General features: G+C 35.0%; 1 protein-coding gene across 4 annotated transcripts in view; it reads right to left on the bottom strand.

Moving 5' to 3' along the window:
• Positions 1-25,542, bottom strand: part of ncoa2 (nuclear receptor coactivator 2) — a 218,537-nt gene that overhangs the window by 86,550 nt on the left and 106,445 nt on the right. For all 4 annotated transcript variants that reach the window (XM_056451064.1, XM_056451063.1, XM_056451065.1 and 1 more), the window contains exons 5-8: positions 19,451-19,554; positions 12,734-12,911; positions 10,324-10,506; positions 995-1,096 (exon numbers count right to left, since the gene is read on the bottom strand). In XM_056451064.1, coding sequence (XP_056307039.1) covers positions 995-1,096; positions 10,324-10,506; positions 12,734-12,911; positions 19,451-19,554 — 567 coding nt within the window. The remainder of the gene's footprint in view (positions 1-994; positions 1,097-10,323; positions 10,507-12,733; positions 12,912-19,450; positions 19,555-25,542) is intronic.

The following is a 25,542-nucleotide window of genomic DNA, read 5'->3' as shown; positions in this document are numbered from 1 at the left end:
ACCTGGCCTATATGTTTTTATTATTCGATTAATATTATTGTAGACTCAAGTAATTTACAGCTATGTTTTGTTCTGTTCTTGGTAAGGCTTATAGGGTTTGTGTATGGATATATTTAACAATTCATAAAAAAATATTCAAACTAAATTATTATTGTTGTATTATTAAATGTATTAAATTTTAATAATTTTTATAGGGCTAGTGAATTGTTTTTTCTAACTGGGATATTCGAAAAAAATCCTTAGCATTTAGCCCTTTATGAGTCTAAAATTTCATTCATGATGGTCTTTAAAATGTCGTAAAAAGTCTTACATTTAACTTGGTGAAACCTGCAGAAACCCTGCCGTGTACTTATTTATGCTGAGCACTAAGATAAAATGAGAACAACTGTCAATTTCTCCAGAATTATGATTTGTAGTTGTGTGAATGAGTAAAATATTCTGATCTTCCTCTAAATTAAAATTGTTGTCATTTAGAGCATTTGTTTTTCATGTTTTCATACATCTTTATATTATTTTTAGACAATACCAATGTTTTACTTTTAGAAGAGTTGGAGATAACCCTGGGTTTCAAGCACAGCAAATGAAAAACATTTAATCTGACCAACATTTTCTACTTAAAAATAAATGTTTTTAGATCTTTGTGGAATAAAACCAATATTTTATTATATTAATTCCAGTGAAATTTACAATTCCACAAAACTGTTAAGTCAATGATCATTCTTATTGAAATATCTGACTAAATATTTGTTTTACTTCAGTCACATTAAATAAAAAAAAAGGAGTGTGTGTAGTTTTAACTGAGGGGTTGCACTGAGATAAAGTGAACACCCTTTAAAGAGAGCAGGCGTAGAGGAAAGAGAGAGAGAGAGAGAGAGAGAGAGAGAGAGAGAGAGAGAGAGAGAGAGAGAGAGAGAGAGAGAGAGAGAGGAGAGAGAGAGAGAGGGAGAGAGAGGAGGGAGAGAGAGAGAGAGAAGGGCGCTGTTGGCATGGTTACCTTGGAGGTCCTGGCGGGTGGTGAAGCTCTCCTGCGTGGGGAGCATCGGTCTCTCTTTCATGGGCACTCGCCGCGCCACGCAGATCAGACACGACTGGAAATCTACAGTCAGAGAGAGAGAGAAAAAAAAAACATCAGATCAACACTGATATCAGATGACGCAAGACACTATTGACAAAGAAATGCACTCGCAAAATTTCAGATTTTTCAGCTTCGCAAAGTTCTTTTTTACAAATTAATAAAGACAAAAAACATTAAAAATACACCATTAAGTCTTTCTTTTGTCACACTTTATTAGTTTGTGTCTTCAGACGTCATTTGTAGTACATATTTTTAAAGGCTGTTTTCACAAATGGAGTATTTCTCCTTCACTGAACCATAAATCTCATAAATTTGAGCATCACTTACAGCAAACATCACCACTTTATTCATATATATATTCTGAAGGTTTTACAGAGGGATATGTTCATACATAATTGGCCTGGTTATATAAAACATTTTATTCTACACAAAATATTATAATTATCATTGTTAATTTTGGCTGATTGCAATATGTTATGAATTATGGAGTGATAAACAGAGATTGATACCACTAATTTAGAAAAATAAACATCCGACACTTCATCCGACATTCAAAATTGTCTGCTAATAATTTTTACAAATCAGCTTATAATTAATTAAACAATGCCTCGGTTCTATATTTAACATATTATTTTAGAATACTAGCAATACATTTATTTATTTTTTGTAATTCTTAGTCAACTGTGGGGGTATGGTGTAAACTATTAGATAATTTCAGTGTCTTGTTTTAAAGGGTTGTTAATGGAGCTGATGAATGATGAGGCAGTTTGTGTGTGTGTGGGGGGTGGAGGAGGTGGAGCGGCTGATATGATGGAATGTGACCTTTCGTTTGTGTGTCATTGTGGAGGCTGAACCTGCTGCGCTGCTCCCATTGAGACCGAGTTAGAAAAGTCATCCCTCATCCACCCACAAAAACATCATAATATCTCCAACAGCATCATTTCTGATGCACACATGATCACCCATATCAGAAAATAATTGAGTAGAAAAAAGAAAATAATACATATCATTCAGCAATGACTGAATATAAACATTAAAAAAATGTTTTTATTTATTTTTGTTCTCTTTAACTTTAAATTTATTAAATATAATCATATAAATCACAGTTTTTCATATTATTAGGCAGCACAACTGTTTTCAACATTGCTAATAATAATCCCTACCATAATTAAACAGTACAGTATGTTAGACTGATTTCTGAGGGATCGTGACATTGAAGACTGAAGTAATAAGTCAATGTACAAAGCGATTAGTTGACTTTACTTAAAAAATAATTAAATTCATTGATTTTATAGTGATTAGCTGAATTAAATAGACTGAAGGGTTTATTCTCCGCAAACAACTGTCTGCGTGTACTTTACCCTGCTTTTTACATGAATACTTGCTACAAAACATACAAATCAGAATGTTCTGTCACATAATAGTTTAAGAATTCTACAAAATAACAGGCAAAATTGACAGAAATAAAATTGGCTGAACGGAGCATACACTAACCAACCTATTAATCAGTCACAAGCATGTCCATAGATAGGGAAGGTGGCAAACGCGAAACCCAGAACCCCCCACAGTGTGGCATAATAGTGAGAGCGGTCTCCTTTGCTTTCACTTTCAGATTGAGGGCAGTGTAGCCAGATTGAGTAACCTTAACCCCCCTCCCGCCTAGCTTAATTCCAGTGACGTCACAGCCCCCCCCCCCCCCCCCCCCCCCCCTCACTTAGCGTAATTTTTGCGACCGTCACCCCCCTCCCAGTTAGCTTTATCTCCAGATAACTGGGCGTTTTTTTTTTTTTTTTGCATTGCGACGGTTTTAGGATAGTCTTTGGGCTGGAATCAGTCAACTACATCTGGCAACACTGGTTGAGGGTGGCGTGATAGACCTTTGCCTAAAGCGGCAGTTCAGCTTGCTCCGGCCCTGGCGACCAGATGTCACCAAACAGTCAATAAAAGGGGCAAAACAGACATAAAGCAAATACATATGGATGTGAACATATTTACATATGGTTAAGATGATTATAAGTAATCTCTGTTATTAGCGACTGTTATCTTGGAATAACATACCTTTTAATCTTGCGACTGATCTATCAGAATTGTGTATTCCAGACAGTCGTGCAATGCATATACAAATAAACAACTGCTGTAACTAACACAGGCTAATCTGGGTACTTCAAATTAACTTTCACGGCACTTTTCTTGACTGTTTGGCGCCATCTTGAGTCTCAAAAAATAATCCCAAAAGGTTAGGCTGCATCCAGCCATTTTTGTCTTTCTCCAAGCTTCACGATTAATTAAAGTTTGTAAATTATTACAGCTCAGATCAATGTTTTGTGTATAGTTGTTTACTTTTGTGGCCAGAAGTTGGGTAATGAGCATCATGTCGGGCTAACTAGGTAGATGTGTATTACTCTTATTCAGTGCTCAGTACACCCCATTTTGAAATATAATATTTGTATAAATTTCTCAGTGAATACAGGCAATGTATTTTGGTGCATTTAAACAAAACAGATTTATTAAACAGATATTTATTAAAATAATATTTTAGTCACCAAACATATTTAGAAATTGAAAGATAATACAATTAAATTCAAGCAAAATATTGCAAGAAAATAACAACCTACAAAATTTCAACTAGATTTTTCCATTTGTTTGCTTCTCTTGATTTTTCCTCTTTTTTTAATTTTGTAATTAATAGATTTTATGACATATAAATTTGGGTGTACTATTTTTTGGACCGTTCTCATAAGTTATTTTGTTAAATAAGCTCCAGATTTGGCTGCAGTACTGACTAATAAAATGTATACGGACAAATATAATATTGTATAGCTTCCTATTAAACATATGAATTTAAAAGATAGATTTGTGAGAGGTGTATCTATATATGCTAAGTACTGTAGGTACCCTTTATCTCTTATAAATCTGTAAAAAAAAACATAAAATGCATTTCATCTCCCTTTATATACAATAGGTTCAAGCAAGCAAGGACATTTTTAGCAAATTAAGAGATTGACACAGTGCGATGGAATCACATTAATAAACATATTTTGCTTTCTTCTCTTTATAGGGTCATTATAACTTTAAATCGCTTCATTACACAGTCAATGCTTCTGGAGTCTTAAAGGGATAATTCAGCCAAAAAAAAAAAAATCTAATTTTCGAATTATAAAACATTATTATGACAAGATTACTACACTACATTAAAGATTATTATCAATGAGTATGTTTAGATAGACACCAATAATCTGATTTTAATACAATTAAGACAATACTCTGATTAAAAGTCTACCACGTAAAAAGCGATTTTTGATTAATTTAATTCGATTTAGGTCATAATCGAACTAAAGAGAAATCGATAATGACAATAATCGAATCATGTGCTATAACATGTAAAACAGGATCATGAAATAAACATTCAAAAAGCAACTCATGAAAACACCTAATCATAATATTGTCTTATTCAGATTAAAGCAAATAATTTGATTATTGATGTCCATGTAAGCATAGCCATTGTAAATTAGGCTAAGATAAAGACATGGTTTTGTACACTGTCTGATAATGTACTTCCTTGCTACCCAAAACAAAAGACATACTGCAGTTTCAACTACAACTTGACCCAAACTGTTCCCAAACATCAATAAGGAAATCCCCAAAAGTTAACTTGTAGTTCTTCAAGCACCAAAACACTGATTCAGTAATCTATATGACTGATTCAAAGAGTTCATTCAGTCAGAATGATTCAAAGCTGTGACTTCTATGTTTACAAATCTGTTTGAATGATTCATTAAGTCATAAACTCCTGAATCACACCATCACGCATTCCTTATGTCCTCGGTTTTACTAGCGCCGGAGATACAGGTCCTTTTGTTTACATCAGAGTTAAAGTGAACACGCTTGTACATTACATGCAAAACGCACAGCGGCTGTTGCAGAGACCCTTGGGTGGTCTTCAGTCCAAACTACACGAAGACCCAGCTTCGCAGTCTCTGTAATAAACCCTCTTTACATACACATTCCTCCTGTCCCTCTCCAGCGCCAGAGTGAACTGGCTGGCTAATAGAGCAGCTGGCACACACGGGCCATAAAGAGAGACGCTCCATCACTCAACACACCAACAGTGCCCAGCAAAAATTAAACATTGTGTGTGTTTGTGTGCATGTGTGTGTGTGTGTGTGTGTGAGAGAGAGAGAGAGAGAGAGAGAGAGAGAGAGAGAGAGAGAGAGAGAGAGAGAGAGAGAGGGGAAGAGCAACATTAAACATTTCTCATCTCTCTGTTACACACACTCTCTAAAACCTTAGCCAGGGCCAAAAACCAAAGCCAACATGATCCAGTGGAGATGTGGGTCTCAAATGCACCCTGAACTCTGGGTGACTCCGAGAGGTGGAAGAGGAGGAGGAGAAGGAGGAAAAGAGCAAATGAATCACAGACTGAAACATTTCTCTGGGCGGGATGTGAATGCATGTTCCACGAGTGCTGCTGTTGCTTTCTGGGCTTGTTTTTCAGGCACTGGAAGACTCATATCTCTCACGTGACATGACAGACTGTCAACACTGAGACTTGCTTCTATATTAGTAAAGTGACCGACGCTTAAAGAGTCTCTGAACTCTTGGGAGTTGTCCTCACACCTTTGAGGTGGACGGAAAAGTTTTCCAAAACTGGCTGATACCAAAAGTTGATGCTTCATGTACGACATGTTATAAATGCTGTAGTCAGTGTTGGGTAAAATTTGTTACAAAGTAACTAGTTACTTATAGAAATTAATTTTCTACTTTTACTTTTCATTTTTAGGTAATGCAATTACAGCTATTTATAATATGTATACCTCAAATACTGTACATAAATGCATCCCTATTAATGTGAATGCCATTTCTTGTGCCTCTGCAATGGAATAGCATTAATATGCACTGGGGCATTCAATTTAAGATAAAATACAATAGTAATCACACAAAAAGTAGAAGTTACAGATACATTTAAGAAATGTTAACCCTTTCATGTGTGACTTTTAAATACTCCAGCTGACCCTCCAGCGTGAGTTTTTTTTTTGTGTGTGACCGTTACTCTGTTAATTTTGACAGCAAATTTTGATTTAGTTTTAGTCATATTTTAGTCTTTAGAATCATTTTAGTCTAGTTTTAGTCGACTAAATTTCATAAGATTTTAGTCGACTAAATCTACGCTAGCAAAAGTACACACTCGGGTAAATAAAAAAGATCAGAGATTAACTTTTCGTGACTTTCGGGATAATTCCCAGGTATGCTGATGTCGCTTTAGATTTGTTGTTTTTATCAGCTGTTTTCTTCCCATATGGTTTACGTATTTTTTAATCTTCACACTTAACGTGAATCTTCCTTTTCTCTCAGTTGCCATTTTATTATAGTTTAATCAGACAGACACCCCTATGGAAGATGATGTAATCGCATCCTGCGTCTACTATGGACCAGTTACTTTTCAAATGTGTGTGTGTGTGTGCATCAGGCATCACCCACTGAGATTAATTCCCACTAAGATTAACGTCCCCCAATCACTATCTCGTCATATTTTTATTAGTCAACGAAAATGTCAGTAAATTTTTATTATAGTTGTTGTCATCATCACTTAATTTTTATTTAGCTTTTGTCTAGTTTTTATTGGTAGAAACTTAAATTATGACCAAAAATTATCAACGAAATTAACACTGTCGTTACTTAGAATCCTTTTCGTTCTAAAGTTCCCTGGGTGATGCGTCAAGTTTATCATGTGACCCACCAGTTCCAATGATCTATATATATATATGTATATATATATATATATATATATATATATATTGAATTTTGTTTCTTTTTGCCCTTTTCTGTAAATATTGACAAATGTTCTAATTTTATTGTGAAATCACTGATACTCTGATTCTCAAATATGTGATAGAACATTTATTTTGTCTTTTAAACAGTTTAATAATTTGATCGTATTATTTGTTATTTGACCAGTAATGAACACCACTGTTGTTGATACAGATAATAGACACAGCTGCGATCTGAAGTTAACAAGAAGTATTATTTATTAAATTACATATTAATTGTATTTTATTAGTTAGATGGGACACAGCTGTTGTATTTAATTAGATTGTGCTATATTGAAGTGAGTATCCTCACCTGTATCCCATCTAGACTTTACTCTCTCCTGCAGTCTATATGGAACACAGCTGAGAATTCTTACATCAATGTAGCATTATTTTTGTGACACAAATAATATTTTTTTCATTACCGTGAGGTAGTTTAGGGTTGAGGTAGGGGTAGACATTCATAAAATACAATTAATGTGTAATTTATTATTGTTAATATTGTTAATATTGCTGCTGTATCTCTTCAAACAACAAATATCTGATCACATCTCCTATCCTTTCTAAAAACAATCACAGCAGTGATCCGAGCTGCTGGATTCATGTCATGTTTATTCCTAACTTTCTGCCAAAATACATGAAGGTAAGCAACTGTTTACCTGGGAGAGGAATAAAGAAAATATTCTAGTAACATAAACACAGTGTGTATCTTACGTAAACAAATCACATCATCCAGTTCTATTGAAAAATAACTATTGCCGTCTCTATTGTAGTCTTATTTCACAAACCTTAAATACTATGTTTTGTTTGTAGTTATGTGTATTTGAATATCTTAAACCTAAAATAAATGTTATTTGTTTGAAGCATGGATACATTCTGATTTATGACAAGCGCTGCGCACCTCTTTCGGTGCCATGCGCTGTTAGATTTGAATATTAATATTTGATGATGTGCACTCTGATGTTCTAATCACACTGGTGTGATCGTATGCTTCAGGGACCGGCCAAGGCTGATCACAACGGTGCGATTGCGCGCATAAGAGTTAACAGAGATAATTAAGTGTTAAAATGACTCCAGATATATATTTTCTAAATGAATTAAGGCAACTTTGGTTTCTCTACCAAATATTTGTTCAAAATTTCAAATGCAATGAAAACGCAGACATAGCGATAACTACCAAAAATTATAGGATCTGTATTAGGGCTGGGACACACCAATCTGATGCACCTTGCACTCTAGCACCAACAAAACCCAACTTTGCTGCTGCCTCGCATTGGCACACATCTGGACCAAAATGCTGAGCGTGAAAACACCAAGGAGAGCCGCGTTCTCCACCTGCGCAAGAGAACGTGCCTTTCTGCTTGGTGGAGAGGCAGTAGTATATTTTCTTGTGTCGATTTCACTATTAACCGGACTTTAGTTCATCATAGTTAGTTAATTATAATGGCTTCTTAACACCGCATTTCTGCACAAAACAAATCTGCTGCAACTAAACAAAGTTATGTCAACTGTACTCTAGTTTAAAGTTCCGAGCTTGTAAACCAAGGCTAATACATAAAGACAAAGACTGGATTAACTATGGCAGAGGCTGTTTACATATTGCGTCTTTTGTGTGTACAAGTTCGTTATTTCCAATGCAGGTGCGCGCCTTGTGTGCGCATATTGGGAGAGACGCGCTCACGCTTTTCAGGAGCACCTTGTTGAAAAAATGCTGCAAGGACACTGTAAGTCATGTGACAAGAACTTACTGGTCAGCTTTATATTTTTTATGGAATATACACATTTCTACTTCAAAGAGAAAAAAATAAATACAAAATTTAAAAAAATTCCAAACAGTTTTGTAATATTATATAAATAAAGGTTCAGCAGGCTTTGACTAAATTTGTTCTCTTTAAAAGGAAAATACTTAGCTAACATATAGCTTAGATTTACATTAGACAAATACCATTTTAATTATTCTTATTTTTGTTTTTTTATCAATAGTTCTGTCTTTTATTTTCAGTGTAAAATTATTACTTGTGTTAAATGCCAAAAAAATTTTAAGTCCAAAGAGAATTAGACTATTGTTTGTTTATTATTACTTGGTGTTATTATTTGGTACTGTATTACTTGATTACAGAGCAGCAATAAATAACACTTTAAAATACAGTATAGAAGTCATTGCATCCCTACTTCGATGTCAAATTTGCGCTCTGTTTCGTTGCTGAATAACCAGTTAGATCGCTCTCTTCAGCCAACGGCGATACTACATGCTGAATTGAGCCAATGAGCTCCAACATTAACCTGATGAGAGGCGATGTGTGAAACACACCAAACCAACTAGCCGTACTGTCAAAGCTCAATGGTCAACCATCACCTTGGTGTGTCCCGGCCCTAGACTTGATCTGGAAAGGGTGGTATCAGTTTGAACTTAATATTACCTTTATCATAATTGATTACATTCAGAATAGTTTAAGTCCAAAGGCCTTAAAGGTCAGCTCTACAGCGTTAGTACTGTTAAAAAAAAAAGTCGGAGGTCAGTAAAACACTTTCAAAAGACATTAACACCTTTTTTGAGAAACTGATTTAATTGAAAATGCCACACTTGTTTAATTAAATTAGATTATGAAGACCTTTCTACTTAACAAAAACATCCTGAAAAAAAACATGATTTCACTAAAAACATTGAAAATAAAAGAGCTGATTCAAATTTTGATAACAACGAGAAATGTTTCTTGAGCGCACAAAATCAAAACATTGGAATGATTTCTAAAGTCTGGAGTATTTAGGTTGAAAATAAATCACAAAAATAAATGACATTTCAAAAACAGAAACCAGCTATTTGAAATGATAAAAATGCAACCCTACAGACTTAAGACTTGTTTTAAAGATATATTTGGACATTTTGTCATGTGTACTTTTTAATTGTTCCACACCTACAGTATCTGACTTACTATCTTCTGTTGATCACAAAAGAAGATATCTTGAAGAAGTCTGGAAACATGCAACCATTGACTTCCATAGTAGTTGTTTTTCTTCTATGAAAGTCAATGGCCGCAGGTTTTCAGCTTTCTTCTAAAAATCCTTGCTAGTGTTTAACAGAAGTAAGAAACTCTTAAAGGTTTGGAATCACTTGAGAGAGAAAGTAAAAAAGTGTGTTTAGAATTTTCATTTTCGATTGAACGGTCTCATAAAAAACTGTGTAAACTACTACTAACCTTTATGATAACTAAACAGCAGCACTTACGGTAAGAACAACTACACACAAAATACAACAATTCTCATCCACTGAAACCAAAAGAAGTCATCAGAACAAAAAAAACGTAGGGTAAATTGAGCTCGTACGTGGGTTGTTTGAGGAATGAAAGGGGAGTAGTCACTTCGTTTGGCTTTGAAGCATTAAATCTAGAGTTTCAGAACCATTCATGTGGCTTAAGAGTGTTTTAAGAAACCGTGGCTCACCCTCTCCCTCCTCCTTGATGGACTTTGGTTCAGACACAGCAAAACACTGCATAGTCTCATATTTCTGCTGTGCCTCGTGATCCTGCGTCTCTTCGGCCTCGCTGTGAGGGTTCACAAGCATGCGGCAGTTGAAGGTGTGGCTGTTCCGCCGAGGGTTTTCGCTGGACCACGGCACTCCGTTCACTGTGGGAGAGAAGTGAACACACATCACTCACTGTCACTCATTTCAAGCTCAATTCCCAAACTTTTCCTCACCGAGTAAAGGGGGGTTCATATTGACAGTGATTTACAGCAGCGAAGAACTGGAGGTCATTAATTTTCAATAAGAGTTGATGAGAAGCAGCAAAAGGGACAAAGGGTTGACTCATATCTGTTTTTAAAATATATTTTTGACAGTCAAATTATGATGCCAAATACAGGTGTAAATGGGGTTGAAATGCTTTTATGCTTCTGCACTTTTGGCCACTTCCAGAATACGTTGAAAATGAATGATACTGAATTGGTTTTATATAGTGTAAAAGATACTACTAGAATATATCATATATATATATATATATATATATATATATATATATATATATATATATATATATATATATGATATATATATATATATATATATATGATATATATATATATATATATATATGATATATATATATATATATGATATATATATATATATATATATATATATATATATATATATATATATATATATATATATATATATATATATATCATAATTTAACATCCGGCTCATTGATCTTTAAAATGTGGCTCGTAGCTGCGCAGACTGATCAGCTCTCATGTTGCTGCATATAGTGCAGCATTTAATGAAGCACTAGGGCTGTAATGGTACATTATTGGTGATGAACCGTCAGGATAGGATGGTCATAGTTTGGTTCATGTGTCCTCATGACAAATGCAAAATAAATTCACAAAGCTTTTGCTATTTTACCGATATCATGACAACTTTTTACACGTAAACAGACGTGCTCAACACTAGTCCCGCATCCGAGTTCTTCTGAGTGGTCCAATTATCTGAAGCTGATGTATGTGTGACAAATGAGTGCTGTTGTCAGTGAAAGTCGAAATCGTTTTATCTTCTAAACAAGCAGTGCTGCAAAAGACTTAAATGTATAATGGTCATGCGCATCCATAAACAATAGAAATATAAGACATTGTTTCTTCATGTGAGCTCTTAAGTCAATCTGTGTGTTCTCTACACACACACATAATATTGCACAGCTGAATCTGCTGCATGGATGGACACCATGCTGCATTTTCAATAAAAGAGATTTCAGTTTTAAAGCTTACATAATCTTGAATTTAGTACATAAATATTGTTTTTCCGTTGTTTTAGAAGAGGGCTGAGATTATTTTTTAAATTTCTAATTAGTTTTCTGATTATAAAGCTTTGTTTTTAATTATTGTTTAATTTGTATTTTTGCATCACAAGAAGCTCTTCAGCTAAATGCTTAAAATAAACAGAAAAGGCAAGAACTGGAGATTTGTTATTACTGTACCGGTACCAAACTGTGATGCCAAAACCGAGGTAAATACAGACTTTCAAAAGGGTACCCAAAAAGTGGTACGGTACGATTCGCGTTTTGATACCTTTTGACAGTGGAAACAGCCATAAAAGCATACAAAACCGTATTGAACCACTCAGTGAAAACGGGCCATAAAAAGCACACTATTTTTTTTGTACATTTATTTTTAACATTATTATAATGCTTTATAAAACATGCTGAGTATATATATATATATATATTTATTTTTGAATAAAAGTTAAATTTAAAGAAGTATAATTTCATATTCTAACACGAGACTACAGTCCAATCCTTATTGAACCTTTCATTACATTTTACTTTACTTTGATGATGACCAAAATAAGAAAAGTGGATAATGAAAATGCTTTTATGGAGGTACATAGAAAACCAATGTATCACATCTGTCAAAAGCCTTCTTTAAACAAATAATTTTTTTTTTCAAATATATAAATAAGTAGCCCCATGCATCTCATTGGGTTGATATTTGGCCCTCAAGGCCACTAAAGTTGAGAACCTCTGACTTACATAGTTCCTATGGAGAAAAAGCCCCTTAACATTACAGTTTACATCTAAAAGTGTACTGTTTCAACGACTACCAATCTGTTAATCACATCACTTTAGTCCATAGAGGACAAAATACCTGTCAAAAAAGATCATAATACATATTATACATTTAAATAAGTTACTAATTGTGTTACTAATGCTCAGTCTGATTAGTACAATCACAGTCTGAAAAATGTACACACTACACTTGAGTATTGAGGAATGAACCTTTCCTGAAAACAAGAGGTCATTGAAGTACAAATTAAACAAAGGGGAAACAAACAAAGATCAGACAACAGAAAGAGTCTCACCGTGTGACTTCGGCAGGAGATTTTTGATGAATTCGGCATGGTCTCCTACATGCAGGATGCTGTACACACTGGTGTTCATCAGCTCTTCCTGATTATAGCGCAGGTACTGAGTCACATTCTCCGATACAAACACGATGTTACCCTCCATGTTCACCACAAAGAAGAACCCATCCAAGGCCTGAAAGATATTAAAAACATGGGATATTAGTACTAAAAACACCAATGCATGATGAGCACGAGCTGACATATGTGCAAAAGTATACACCCCCTTCAGCTAAAAGTGCAATCACTGAACTAGGGGGATGTGATAACCGGCAATAACAAAACAAAAACCCATCCAGAGAAGTTAGAAGTCCTTGTAGACTCTCCAGACAAGAGATCAAGTGAAGTCAAGGAGATTACGACATGAGAATTCATAGCCTCAAGACTGATTAAGTGGCTCCAGCAACAACAAGGCTGAGCATAATAATAACAGCAGCCTTTTCACTTCTCAATTCAGGTAAAGCGTAATGAAGTAATTAGCTGCAGGAAAACAAGAAGATCTCAGCAGTTGTAGTTGGGAGGTTATTTTAACAGGCTTCCTCTCAGAGTGATACTCTCAGGCAGGCAGACAGGGGAAGTCAAGTGACTGTTTTTCCTAATTTGAAATGCAGATTGCAGAATATGGCTCTATTAGGAGTTCATACTTGTGTCGCACACGCTGATGTGAACAGTGAAGGCGTCCCAGGGATGAGAAGATTCCCCAATTCGCTCAGTGCACCAGTAAAAAAAAAAAAGTTAGTGATGCATTGGTTTAAAAAGAGTACATCAGATACAAGTTGGCATTTAAATCATGATGCATAATTCCTAAAATATTTATATTGATAAAACATGATTAATGCACTATACTCTTATTGTTTAGAGGTGATCTGTGACCAATATTTTAGATTGATTTGTCTTTTTTTAATTTGAACTTTTGGTGATTTTTAATGCTTCAAAGATCAGTTTTAGATTGTAATGTTCTGCTTTGTTTTATGTTCAGAAATATAGTAATTATTACATCACCAAACTTCTATTTTCTATTTAATACATTTTAAAGAGTAATTTTCAATTTATCTGATGTTCACACTGAATTTTCAGCAGCTATTATTCCTATCTTTACATGATCTTTTAAAGATGTTGCTTGATTTGGTCCTACTTTATATTAAGTGGCCTTAACTACTTGTGCTTACATTCAAAAAAATAAATACAATGTACTTACTGTGTTCATAATGTATTGAAGAACACTTCTGGTGTTATTAAGGGTAAGGTTAGGGACATGTTTGTTTGTATGGGTATTTTTAGGAATGGGTTAAGGTATAAGGTATGGTCAACTCAGTGTAATTATTAATGTAATTAGAACCTAAAGTTTGTTGACGAACTTTGATGTTCTCTTGAGAAAGACTGCGCCGAGATTCAAAGGCAGTTTGCGCATCGGCATCAGTGGGTGTTGAATTTGAAGAGTTGGTAGGGGTAAGGGGCTGGTGAAAGTAACAAGGTGGTGGGTGGTGAAGATAAAGGGCAATAAGGCGCAAGATGCGTATGGCGCGATGTGTTACTATTTTCAGACTAGCGCAACCTTAATTTTCCCATTTTCCGCTATGTTGCCTAAATAGCAAATCTATTTGCGCCACTTTGTAGACTCATGGGTGTTCCGGTCTAGAAAAAAGGTGAGTTAAGGCGCATTGCTGGCGCATTGCTATTTTGAGGAACTAAAATATACTTAAAATACACTTTCCTTATCCACGAAAAAGAGAAAGTAAAGAGGCCAATTGGAGGAGGTTCGTTCTTTATCCTGCGCTGCAGATAATCTGTTTAACTGTTTTCTGCTAGTGAAGCGTTCCGTTTTTCCACTTACAAAGTCTGCCATGTAAATAGCAAATGTGCCAGGGTGTGATGCAACTGACTCTTAAAGGGAATAGAGATGAGACTCTGATTGCTTTATTCTCAAAACACACCCATAACTCATTAAGAGAATAAGCACAACCCTCTTAGACCATGCGCCGCAGCGCAAACCGTATTTTTCCATCCTTAAAATAGCAAAAATGGATTCGGATATGCCCTTGATACTTTTGTGCCATGCGCTTTAGACTTTGTGCCTAGATCATTAAAATAGAGCCCAAAGAGTCAGTAAGGGGGAGTTTGGTCCAATGTTAGGTCAATGGGATTTGAATACCCTATGTTTTGAGTGGAAGTTTCTTCACCATTGTAAATCGAAATTTGGGGCACTCTTGCACCCTAGGGGTACAACTTACACCCCAGTTTAATATGTAAATTTACACAGCTTGGTGGCAGCCTCTTCAGTTGTGGAAGATCACATGTTTCTAAGAATTTCTCTTTCGAAGTTTTGATGCATCAAAATTTGGTCCAATGTTAAGTCAATAGGCATTTTTAGAGGTTTCCAGGTCAGTTTCAGGAAAACTGAAAGCCAGATCAGTTCAAAATGATATAGCAACACGAGTCACTAATGATATAGTCAACACTAGTCTAAAGGTCTGGCCAAAGTTTGGTAGTAGAAAAATATTAAGCTTAAGTAGCATAACAGTTTGTTGGCTTTCTCAAGCCAACATAATTTTAAGGTATCGATTACAATGTAATTACATGCAGATATTAAATCAAGCATAAGTAGAGTACTTAACAATAAAGTACATTGTAACAAATGATTAATGTCAATCTAAGTACATATTAGTTAAGGCTACTTAATATAAAGTGGTATCCTTGATTTACTAATATTTCTTGATTCACACTTCAACTAATATTTATTTTTGTTGTCACTGTTAAAGGCTGCTGTCCTGTAGTTCAAAGGAGTAGATTTATTTAAATATAAAACCTAATTAAATTACTTTTAATATAATTAATAATTAATACACTTAGAATCAATTGAATACTTCTTTACTGACTAAAAGAATAATAAAAAAAAATGACAACAACATTTTGAATGATAGCTATCATCTGGATTCCACAGTTTGATCCTCACTTCATTTAATCATTTAAATCTGATCTTGTGATGTGTAAAGTGAACATTATTTAGCATTGACAGGACACATCTTTAGTGCAGGTTGATCAATTCTTCATTTTTCCATAACTGAGATAGAATCAGTGATTATTCTGTCAAGAGCTAAAATACTGGACTGTATGTTTTTTAATTATTTAAAAAGCATTATTTAAACAGATTGAATTCTGAACAATAAAACCGATTTATCCTCTTCTCTAGTTTTCAGCTTCACAGGTTGAGCTACTCAGAATTTGCCATCTTTAATGTGTTCATCTGAGCGAAGATGCCACTTCCTCGCCTGCTTGTGTCGACAATAAAAGAGCTCTCCTAAACGCCAGTGCTTCATAGCGTGTGACAGAAATGATATTGACGAGTCTTAATTGAAAGAACACCGCCTTAAGTCAAGCATTACCTATCAAGATGGTGTCAATTAGGCCTCAGAATGCAGTCGGGCCCCTGAGGGCCCATAGCGATCACTATAAAAGCTGCTGTTTGTTTTAGAAATGTGGAGCAGCAGCTCGGAAATCATTCTTTAATCTGCGGCGGAGCGTAATAAGCTCTAAATCTTTTTATCAGCAAAACAAACAGAGCGCTGAGAATTATTTCACAAACAACACACACAAAAAAGAAAAGCTAAAAACAAATGTACTTCCATCCTCCAGAGAGAAGATCGAGCGAGGGATGGAAAAGGAGAGAGAAAGCGAGCGAAAAGGCTGCTCTAGATGTGGCCATCTGCTGGGCACATTCAGCAAACATCGCAGAGTAAACACGGAGGAATGCCAAAGCCACCTTTATTTAGCCAAACTTATGCAACTCTGTAAAAGTGCTGATGGACGTGTATTGCAACATGAATGGAGCCGGGTGGGCCTCGCTGTCCCACTGAGGGAGCTTGCATAACTTCCTACACAAAGGGTCCAAGCTCATCGTGAGGTGCGAACACCGAAAACGGACCCACACATACTGAAAAACGGTGGCACTGCGAGCTTGGCCGCAAATCCCCACACACTGCTCCGAAGAACACAAAGCTGCTTTAGCGGATCCTATGGCTGCTCACACTTCAGCTTCCACTAGCAAACAATGGGCTTTTTCAGTGGGGCAGCACTGCAAATGCTTTACACAAGGCCTGTTTGTGTGCACGAGTGTGTGGAGCCCGGACGAGCCCCCGGGAGGGGCTGCTGGGGGTGGAGAAGGCCAGAGAGTTTTCCCCCCTCGCTGGCCTTTTGTCACAAGTGGTTTTTAATTAGGTGCATTATAGCGTGCGGGTGTGAATTGTCCCTTCCTTCGGCCCTTTCAAACAGATGGAAGATCAAGCGCACAAGCACGCAGGCTATATTTGGCATCCGCTTGGTGTTGATTCGGTGACGGAGGACCTCGGAGGCTATAAATACCCCAAAGAGGAGAGGGGTGTGAGAGGAAGATGGAGCGGCTGGATGGGTGGATTCATTCAGAGCTGGGCGTCCTGCCGGATTGAGACGACTGACGGAAGTCTTGCTTTGCACTAGTGAGAGTGGAAGGGCTATTTAAAGGGGTAGTTCAACTAAAAATAACAAAGTCTTTTTATTTTTACTTATCTCAGCAAAATAAACAGGACTGAAAAATAATGAGTGTGTTTAATGACAAACAATCAAACTACTGCTACAACTAAAAAACAAATCTTTTTTTCAGCATTTGAGCTAAAAACAAATACAATATAAATATTGGACTCACTTCAATTTGTCAACAAGGCAACTTTTAAAACATTTGTAAGTTTAAGCTATATTTCATTTTAGCTTTATTTCAATTATTGAAAGAGTTTTAGTTTATATTTTACTTTAAAAATTTGTAATCTTTTTGTGCTCTTTCGTTGTTTTTACACAGTAAAAAGTGATTGTAATGTAATCTAATATGTATTTATAGAGCACATTTATCATGCATGTTCATACACCAAAAGTACTTCACAATCATGGGGAGGGGGTCTCTCCACACCACCACCATTGTGCAGCATTCACTTGCTTTAGGTGGACTGGAGAGAAAGTGATACAGCCAATTCGGAGGATGATTGGGAGGTCATGATGAGTAAGGGCCAATGGAAGGAATTTGGCCAGGACACCGGGATTACACCCCTACTCTTTACGAGAAGTGACCACAGAGAGTCAGGACCTCGGTTTAACTTCTCATCCGAAAGACAGCGCCCACTGATAGTATAGTGTTCCCTTCACTATACTGGGGCATTAGGACTCACATAGAGCGCAGGTTGAGCGCCGCCTGCTGACCTCATGAATAGCACTTCCAACAGCAACCTAGCTTTCCCGTGGTCGCCCATCAAGGTACTGACCAGGCGCAGCCCTACTTAGCTATAGTGAGTAACAGGTCATGGACTGCAGGGTGATACGACTGTGATTAGTTACGTTACTTTAAAAAAAGAGAGTAAACTCTTTGTTAATGAGAACTTTATGAATTGATTGATACCTACTGTACAAGCTAGTGTGCTACAAAAACTGTGATAAATTTGCATTTAGAAGATATTAACATCCAAAGCTTGCAGTTGCCACTGTGGTTAGCACTGTCGCCTCACAGCAAGAAGGTCGCTGGTTCGAGGAGAGGGTGCTCGCTGCAAAGCCACTTGGGTGAAGCTGACCTTCAATGAGGGGGAACTGAAGCTCCAGCTCCTCCTATAAGCTGTTTTAATGCACACACCTACCCCGCCCCTAATCCCAACCCCCAGTGACATCACATGCAAGAAATTCAGCTCTGCCCATGTGGCTCTGCAGTCAGTACCACTTGGGCTCGAGTCCCGGCTGGCCCAGTTGGCATTTCTGTATGGAGTTTGCATGTTCTACCTGTTTTCATGTTGGTTTCCTCCGGGTGCTTCGGTTTCCCCAAAAGTCCAAAGACATGTGGTATATGTGAATTGGGTAAGCTAAAATTGTCTCTAGTGTATGAGTGTGTGTGTGAGAATATGAGAGTGTATGGGTGTTTCCCAATTGGGTTGCAGCTGAAAGGGCATCCGATGTGTGAAACACAATACATAACGTGTCTCAATTGCTTTTCATTTGATGTGCTTGATCTAAACCACTCTCACTGGCAGTGCTGTGATAAAAATGAAGCACTATTTGCTATTTATAAGTGGGGGAGCTACTCTATGTCCCACCCTGTCTTCATGTTTCAGATGAAATTATCTCATAATTAATATATATTGAATAAAATTGCACATTTCAATGCACTTCACGGAACTTTAAGTTGAAGTTTTTATAATAATTTACTTTTAATATAATTTACTAAAATTTAAGGCAACTAATCACTTAAAAAGCAAAGAGTTTACTCACTTAAAGTTATCTAAACGCTTTTTACAGTATATTATTAATTTCTATAATGCTTTAATTTGTTGATTTATTTTTCAAACACGGAACATTATATAAATAATACTAAAGTAACACAGACACATCATTATACTTGAGCATGTTTTTCACAGCAAAAATATTCACAAGATTTAAACCGTCACCTCATGAGGTCTTTATTTAGCGACGGGATGAGGATGGATTTAAACATCAAATGGCAGCCAAATTTTTTATCACAAAATTCTTTGTTGCGAACAGATACAAGAAGCCATTCACTTCGACTCTGCCACCCCATACATGGTTCAGAGTGAACTATTCCTCGGTCGTGTCTGTCTGCATGCACTGTAGAGCCAGTGTAACCTAGTAAACACAGCACAACAGACCCACCTCCAGCATCATTGGTCCAAGGGCATCTTTGTCAATAACACTTTGGCCTGTCGACGACACATCAGCCTTCTGCACTTCATCCTCATTGGCTGCAGCGGCTTTCTCTGCAGAGCGATAGTGAGATGCAGATAAAGAGAAAGAAGAAATGAGACATGAGTCACTGACATTATTTAAACAGTCCAGAATAATCTGGCTATGTTAAGCGTTAATAAATTTGAAAATAATTTCACACAATGAAAATCACAGTTAGAGGGAAATCTGTGTACACTTCTGTTTGAAATGTGGTCATTTTAAACCACCAGCTGTAAAGAAAATACCAGAGTTTTCAGACTAGTAACCTAATCAGAATACAAAATGCCATATGCAACTATATCAATTAAACTGTATTGGATAACTAAAGCCTCCAAGTACCACACTGTGTGAAATATAAACTGAGAGCAACATCAAATATTCCACTGGACAGCCAGATGAGTGCAATCCAAGTTATCTGATTGGATAAAGCAAACCAGTTTCTCGCTAGTAAAGTTTTAATGGGTTAGTACTCCATTAAACTACAATAAATATTCAAAATTGATGCCGTGTTGCAAGCCACTGAAAGAATTTTATTTTATTTTTTTATTTTAGTGGGAAAAAAACATTAATTTTGAGGATTTCTGAGATTTTTGTGATAATGTTAGGGCTGCATAATAAATTGTTTCAGCAATATCACAATATACACATTTGCAATAGTCATATTGCAAGATATGCAACGTTGAGTCTGAATCATAGTTGACCATAAGCTACCGAATTGCATATAACTGTATTTATCTGGAATTTATATGATTTTTGCCCCCCCAAAAAAACAACAACAAAAAAAGTTTCTCTAGCTTAGAATTTTTGTCTTGTTTTGAGTACAAATATCTATATTTCAAAGTGAAAAATGGGATTATTTTACTTCCTCCACTGACAGATCATTTTACTTTTTACATTTTACATTCATTTTACATTTTATTTACTTAAAATAAAAATGTATTTACTTAAATTAAAAACTCTCAATTTTGACTTATTTCTTCTGAAGTTAAAAACTTAACAATATTTTTACTTGATCTAAGAATTTGTAGATTTTTGGACTAGAAAGAAGACAAAGTAGTAGTAAGGAAAGTATTTTTTGCATTGTGTTTATTTAATTTCTGTATCTGAATACTGTTAGACCTCCCATAAAACCATCAAATAGAGCTATTCAAACTATGTTGTAAATCTGTATTAATTTTGCAATATTTATTGCCCTAGTTTGTGTCAATGTCATAACAGATGACAAAGAAATAATGATAATCAATGACAAAATCTATGATATGACAAAATATGTTAATCAAAATCTCATGATTAGGGTGTAATTGAACTGCACCCTTAATAAAAGTTTTAGTTATTGATGCACAGTGTATGGGTAGCCATATCAGTCACAGTTGATTTGCTTATCTTTAACGTTATCATTATTGTCCTGATAAGAGGAGGTATGACTGTGAATTTATCACCAGGCAGAATTTGCTGATATTGTTTTTAGCTATTTCTGAATTTATTTTTTTTTATATTAAAAAACTGCAAAGTTTTGTAGAATGATTTTGAGAGTATAATAACTAAAAAGTTAATTAATAACGTTTTAACTTTTATTTAAAGGGCACCAACTGTACCCCTTTTACAAGATGTAAAATAAGCCTTTGGTGTATCCAGATTGTGTCTAACATTTCAGCTCAAAATACCCATCAGAGTATGTATTATAGCCTCCAGAATCTGCCCATTTTTGGCGTCTCAGTACAGTGTAGCTGTTTTTATAGCCTGTGGCTTTAAATGCAAATAAGCTGCTTTTTCCCACCCACTGCTTGTACTTGCATGTCTGCTTCTCCTTTATAATGTATGATAAACAGCAGTCGGTGATAGAGACAGACACAGATGAAGCTGAAATTAGGTCATTTGTCAAAAATACCAAGTTTTTCATGTATTTGTGGTGGAGTCTATTCAAGCCTTTCTGAAATAATGAGTCTCACACAAATGTCGTTTGCAGTAAACACACACACACATTTATTGACACTATGCGGCCAGTGGTGATTATTGTGGTTAAGAATTACATAGCGATTTTACTCTCTTTATTACAAACATGCTCTGTTTTAAAAATGTTTTAAACTTATAAAACTAATAAAAATCAGAGCTAGAACAAATGTTTTAATCCCAGTTTATTTGCAAAACAAATGTTCTGTGGACGTGTACACATGTTATTATAGAAACATGGCGCCTGTAAATCAATTCAGTGGGCAGGGAAAACCGCCCACTGGGATTTGGATCCTATTTTAATGTCAGGAAATTTAAAAACAAGAGACTTATTGTCACTCCAATATGACAGGACACACAATACCTGCACACAGTTTTGTTTAAACAGCATACAAAAGTAGACTCTTATAACTCTCTATTTATTTATTTTGTTTTTATTTTTTCTTTACCAAACATGAAGTTCTTGTGTTTGGTGTATTTTGCAGTATGTCTCATAATATGTTTTCTTCTGGAGAAAGTCTTATTTGTTTTATTTCGGCTAGAATAATAGCAGTTTGTAATTTTTTAAACACCATTTTAAGGTCAAAATTATTAGCCCCTTTAAGCTATATATTTTTCGATAGTCTACAGAACAAACCATCTTTATACAATAACTTGCCTAAATACCCTAACCTGCTTAGTTAACCTAATTAGCCTAGTTAACCCTTTAAATGTCACTTTAAGCTGTATAGAAGTGCCTTGAAAAATATCTAGTCAAAAATTAGTACTGTCATCATGGCAAAGATAAAATAAATATCAGATATATTATTAGAAATAAGTTATTAAAACTATTTAGTTTAGAAATTTGCTGAAAAAATATTCTCTTCGTTAAACAGAAATTGGGGAGAAAAAAAAAACAAGGGGGCTAATAATTCAGGGGGAGCTAATAATTCTGACTTCAACTGTATAAATAACACATAATATCAATATAACATATGTATAAAACATAACGCCTCTCATATAACATATCTACTAAAAGACAGAAAAATATTATTTTAAAAAGGGACTACATTGTACATAAATCATAAACAATCTGTGTATTATTCAATAGTGTTACTGAAATTAATATAAAAACTGATTAAATACTCACACACATTTACATAATTATATAAACAGACTCATCAATGAACTTGTTAAAAAGCAAGCTTGGAAACTTGACGTCATTTCCAGCTTCCTGTGATTAATTGGAGATAAGTAAATGCTAAAAATGCTTTACTAAACCAATCATTTAATCAAAATATATTTTACGTCAAGAAAAGTCTAAAACACTATTCGTGTTGGTCATCTGCTAGTCTAAAACCCAGGCAAGTTATTTGGCTGAAGATTTGCCATGAATCACAACAAATGAAGCATTTTCCCAAAATGACAGCTGCAGGGTAAAGTGTGCCAGAAGCGTCGGGGTAAGCTGTGCCAGTGACTCAACCCTTAGTGATAAGCTTCACAAACAAGAAAAACACAGGTCTAAATAGCAAACGCATTGATTTACAGAATGTCCATCAGATTTTAATGTAAAATTAGACTTTGGAATGAAAAAAATTCAAGTTCCCCCCCATTCATATTCATACTTTACATAAAAATGTACAATTGTTCATTAAATTGTTCCCCGATGATTTAAATCACCCCTTGCTCACCCTTTTTGACAGGACATATTTCTATCGCACCTAGTTATAAATTTGTTCTTCTAATTTCACTTGATAGCAGACATCCTGAAATATAATTAGGCACATTAGTTCTACCTTGGTCTCCTTTCTCCTTGAATAGAGGACAAGTTAAGCAAAAATTGGCACTGCTTACCCTTTTCTCCCCTACTAAGTGAATATGGTTAATTTGGTCCAGAACTCAGTCCTCGGCTGGAAACATCAACATTTCCATAAAAGAATCCAAAACCCTTCATTAGATCCTGCCGAGTTTAAGTGTTTTATTTCCAAATTACATTAAAGACACTTCATGTGGTCCTGCTAGCTTGAGCGTATTAGCATTTCGTGAAAGGGCAGCGCTCTCTTTCTCTGCTCACTTAAGCGTTTCATTTTATACTGCGCACACACACACCTTTTTAAACCCCTTTTCGCACTCTATAATACTGCCGCGCACTTGTTGAGACATGTTGTTATGGCACATATCCGGACCTTAGCAACACGCGAGGCAGAAGCTGTCAGGCTAAATGGGTACATGTGAAGCCTCACGCAGCAGCCATGCAGCCGGCAGCCTGGACATGAATGAACCGTCAACACACTCACAGACGCCAAACAAGCCATTATATAAAGAACAGAGAATGTCATTCTCTTCAGCAAAGTGACATGATTTGTAAACAACGTCAGCTGCAAAACAAAGCACACATGATGGAGCTAAATGCAGAGGGAAATTGGTGCGTCTGAGTCTGGGATACGGTTCGCTAAATAAAAATGACTAAACATTCACAAAATGATCAATGAAATGTATGTATTTAAGCATTTTCATGTGTACAAATTGTGAATACAATTGTCTAATACAAAAATTTGGGTCACACTTTATATGAAGGAGCAGTTTTTTTGCTATTAATAATCTGTTTTTTATGATTTTGCCTCAATAAACTCCTAATATGCTGGTTGATAGTAGTTTGTAAAGCCATATTGGGTTTAGGTATTGGATATCATTAGAGATGTAAAATAATATTACATTGCAGAATATGTACTATCATTATTAATAAATAGCCAATATCTTAAAAGTAGACCAGTAATATATAGGCATGTGATGATAACCAGTTTCAAGGTTTACAGCTGTTTAGAAAAGTCAAGGTTTTAAAACCTTTTAAAACCTATCCCAAATTTTTTGTTATACCAATTCTAAGGTATATGGTACATGGTATAAGGGGGTTTTATAAAGTGTATGTTATTTTTGCGTGTTGTAAAGATCTGAAACGAATGAAGATAGCAGAAGTCAATGATTTATTAGAATTATTTAGCCTGACATGTTTACTGTTCCAAAATATTATAAACATTTCTTAAAATGAAATATATTGTGTTCAAAGGGGGAAAAAATTTATACATAGTACTAATAATTACTAAAGAAATGATAAGTATTATAATAATAAAAAATTTAAATTAAAATGATTTCAATTTAAACACAAAAATTAGATTAAGTACTAAAACAACCACAAAATTAAATTAAAATAAATCAAAACTGAAATAATAAAATATAAACGGAAAACAAAAACATCCCAAAATAGTATTTTAGTAACCAATTAAAATTAAAATGAAAACTGAAAATATAACAATAAAGGCTAAACTAAAATAATAATAAGTACTATTATAATTTTTTTCAATAAAATACTACTACATCTGCAATGTACACATTCAAATTAAAATTAAAACAAATAGAACAATAAAGGCCAATTCAAAATTATAGTAAATAATAATAAAATAAATACAGGGTTCCCGCTCTTTCATGGACATCAAATTCAAGACTTTTTAAATCACTTTTTTTTTCTTATATCAAGCACCTTTGTAATTCACACCCAGCATATTTAGCGCCATGAAAGTCCTTTTTGTACTTAACATTTCACTTATGCCTAATATTTACATTAAATGTCATGATGATGTTTTGAATGTCACTTTTAAAAATGTTAACCGTTTTAAACAACCATGGTAAAGTCATGTTTAAAGTACAATACAATTAATACAATTAGTAAAATTCTATACTGGCAATATTCAAATGCAGTTGCTCAAGTATTAATAAATATTAATAAATACTGATAGATATTTGTAATAGTTCATCTAAAAGATTGAAATTTAAGATTTTTAAATTCAGAATTTCTTCGTTTTTGTTCATTCAGGCATTGAAAGCAGCACAGTAAAATTGTTGAAATAACACCAAAAAGTTTAAATTCAAGCACTTTCAAGGATCTGTGTTTGTACTCTTCAGGCCTTGAATTCATATGAATGAAAATCAAGCACTCTCAAGAAGCATGGAAACCCTGAAATAATACTACTACTGTACTGTACTACACTTTCTCAACAAACAGAAGCTGCGTCCAAAATCGCATACTTCCATAC

Source organism: Danio aesculapii, chromosome 24, assembly GCF_903798145.1.
Source record: "Danio aesculapii chromosome 24, fDanAes4.1, whole genome shotgun sequence".
In the NCBI taxonomy this organism is placed as follows: Eukaryota; Metazoa; Chordata; class Actinopteri; order Cypriniformes; family Danionidae; genus Danio; species Danio aesculapii.
The sequence above is the reverse complement of the archived record's forward strand: the minus strand, read 5'-3'. Positions and strand labels throughout refer to the sequence as shown.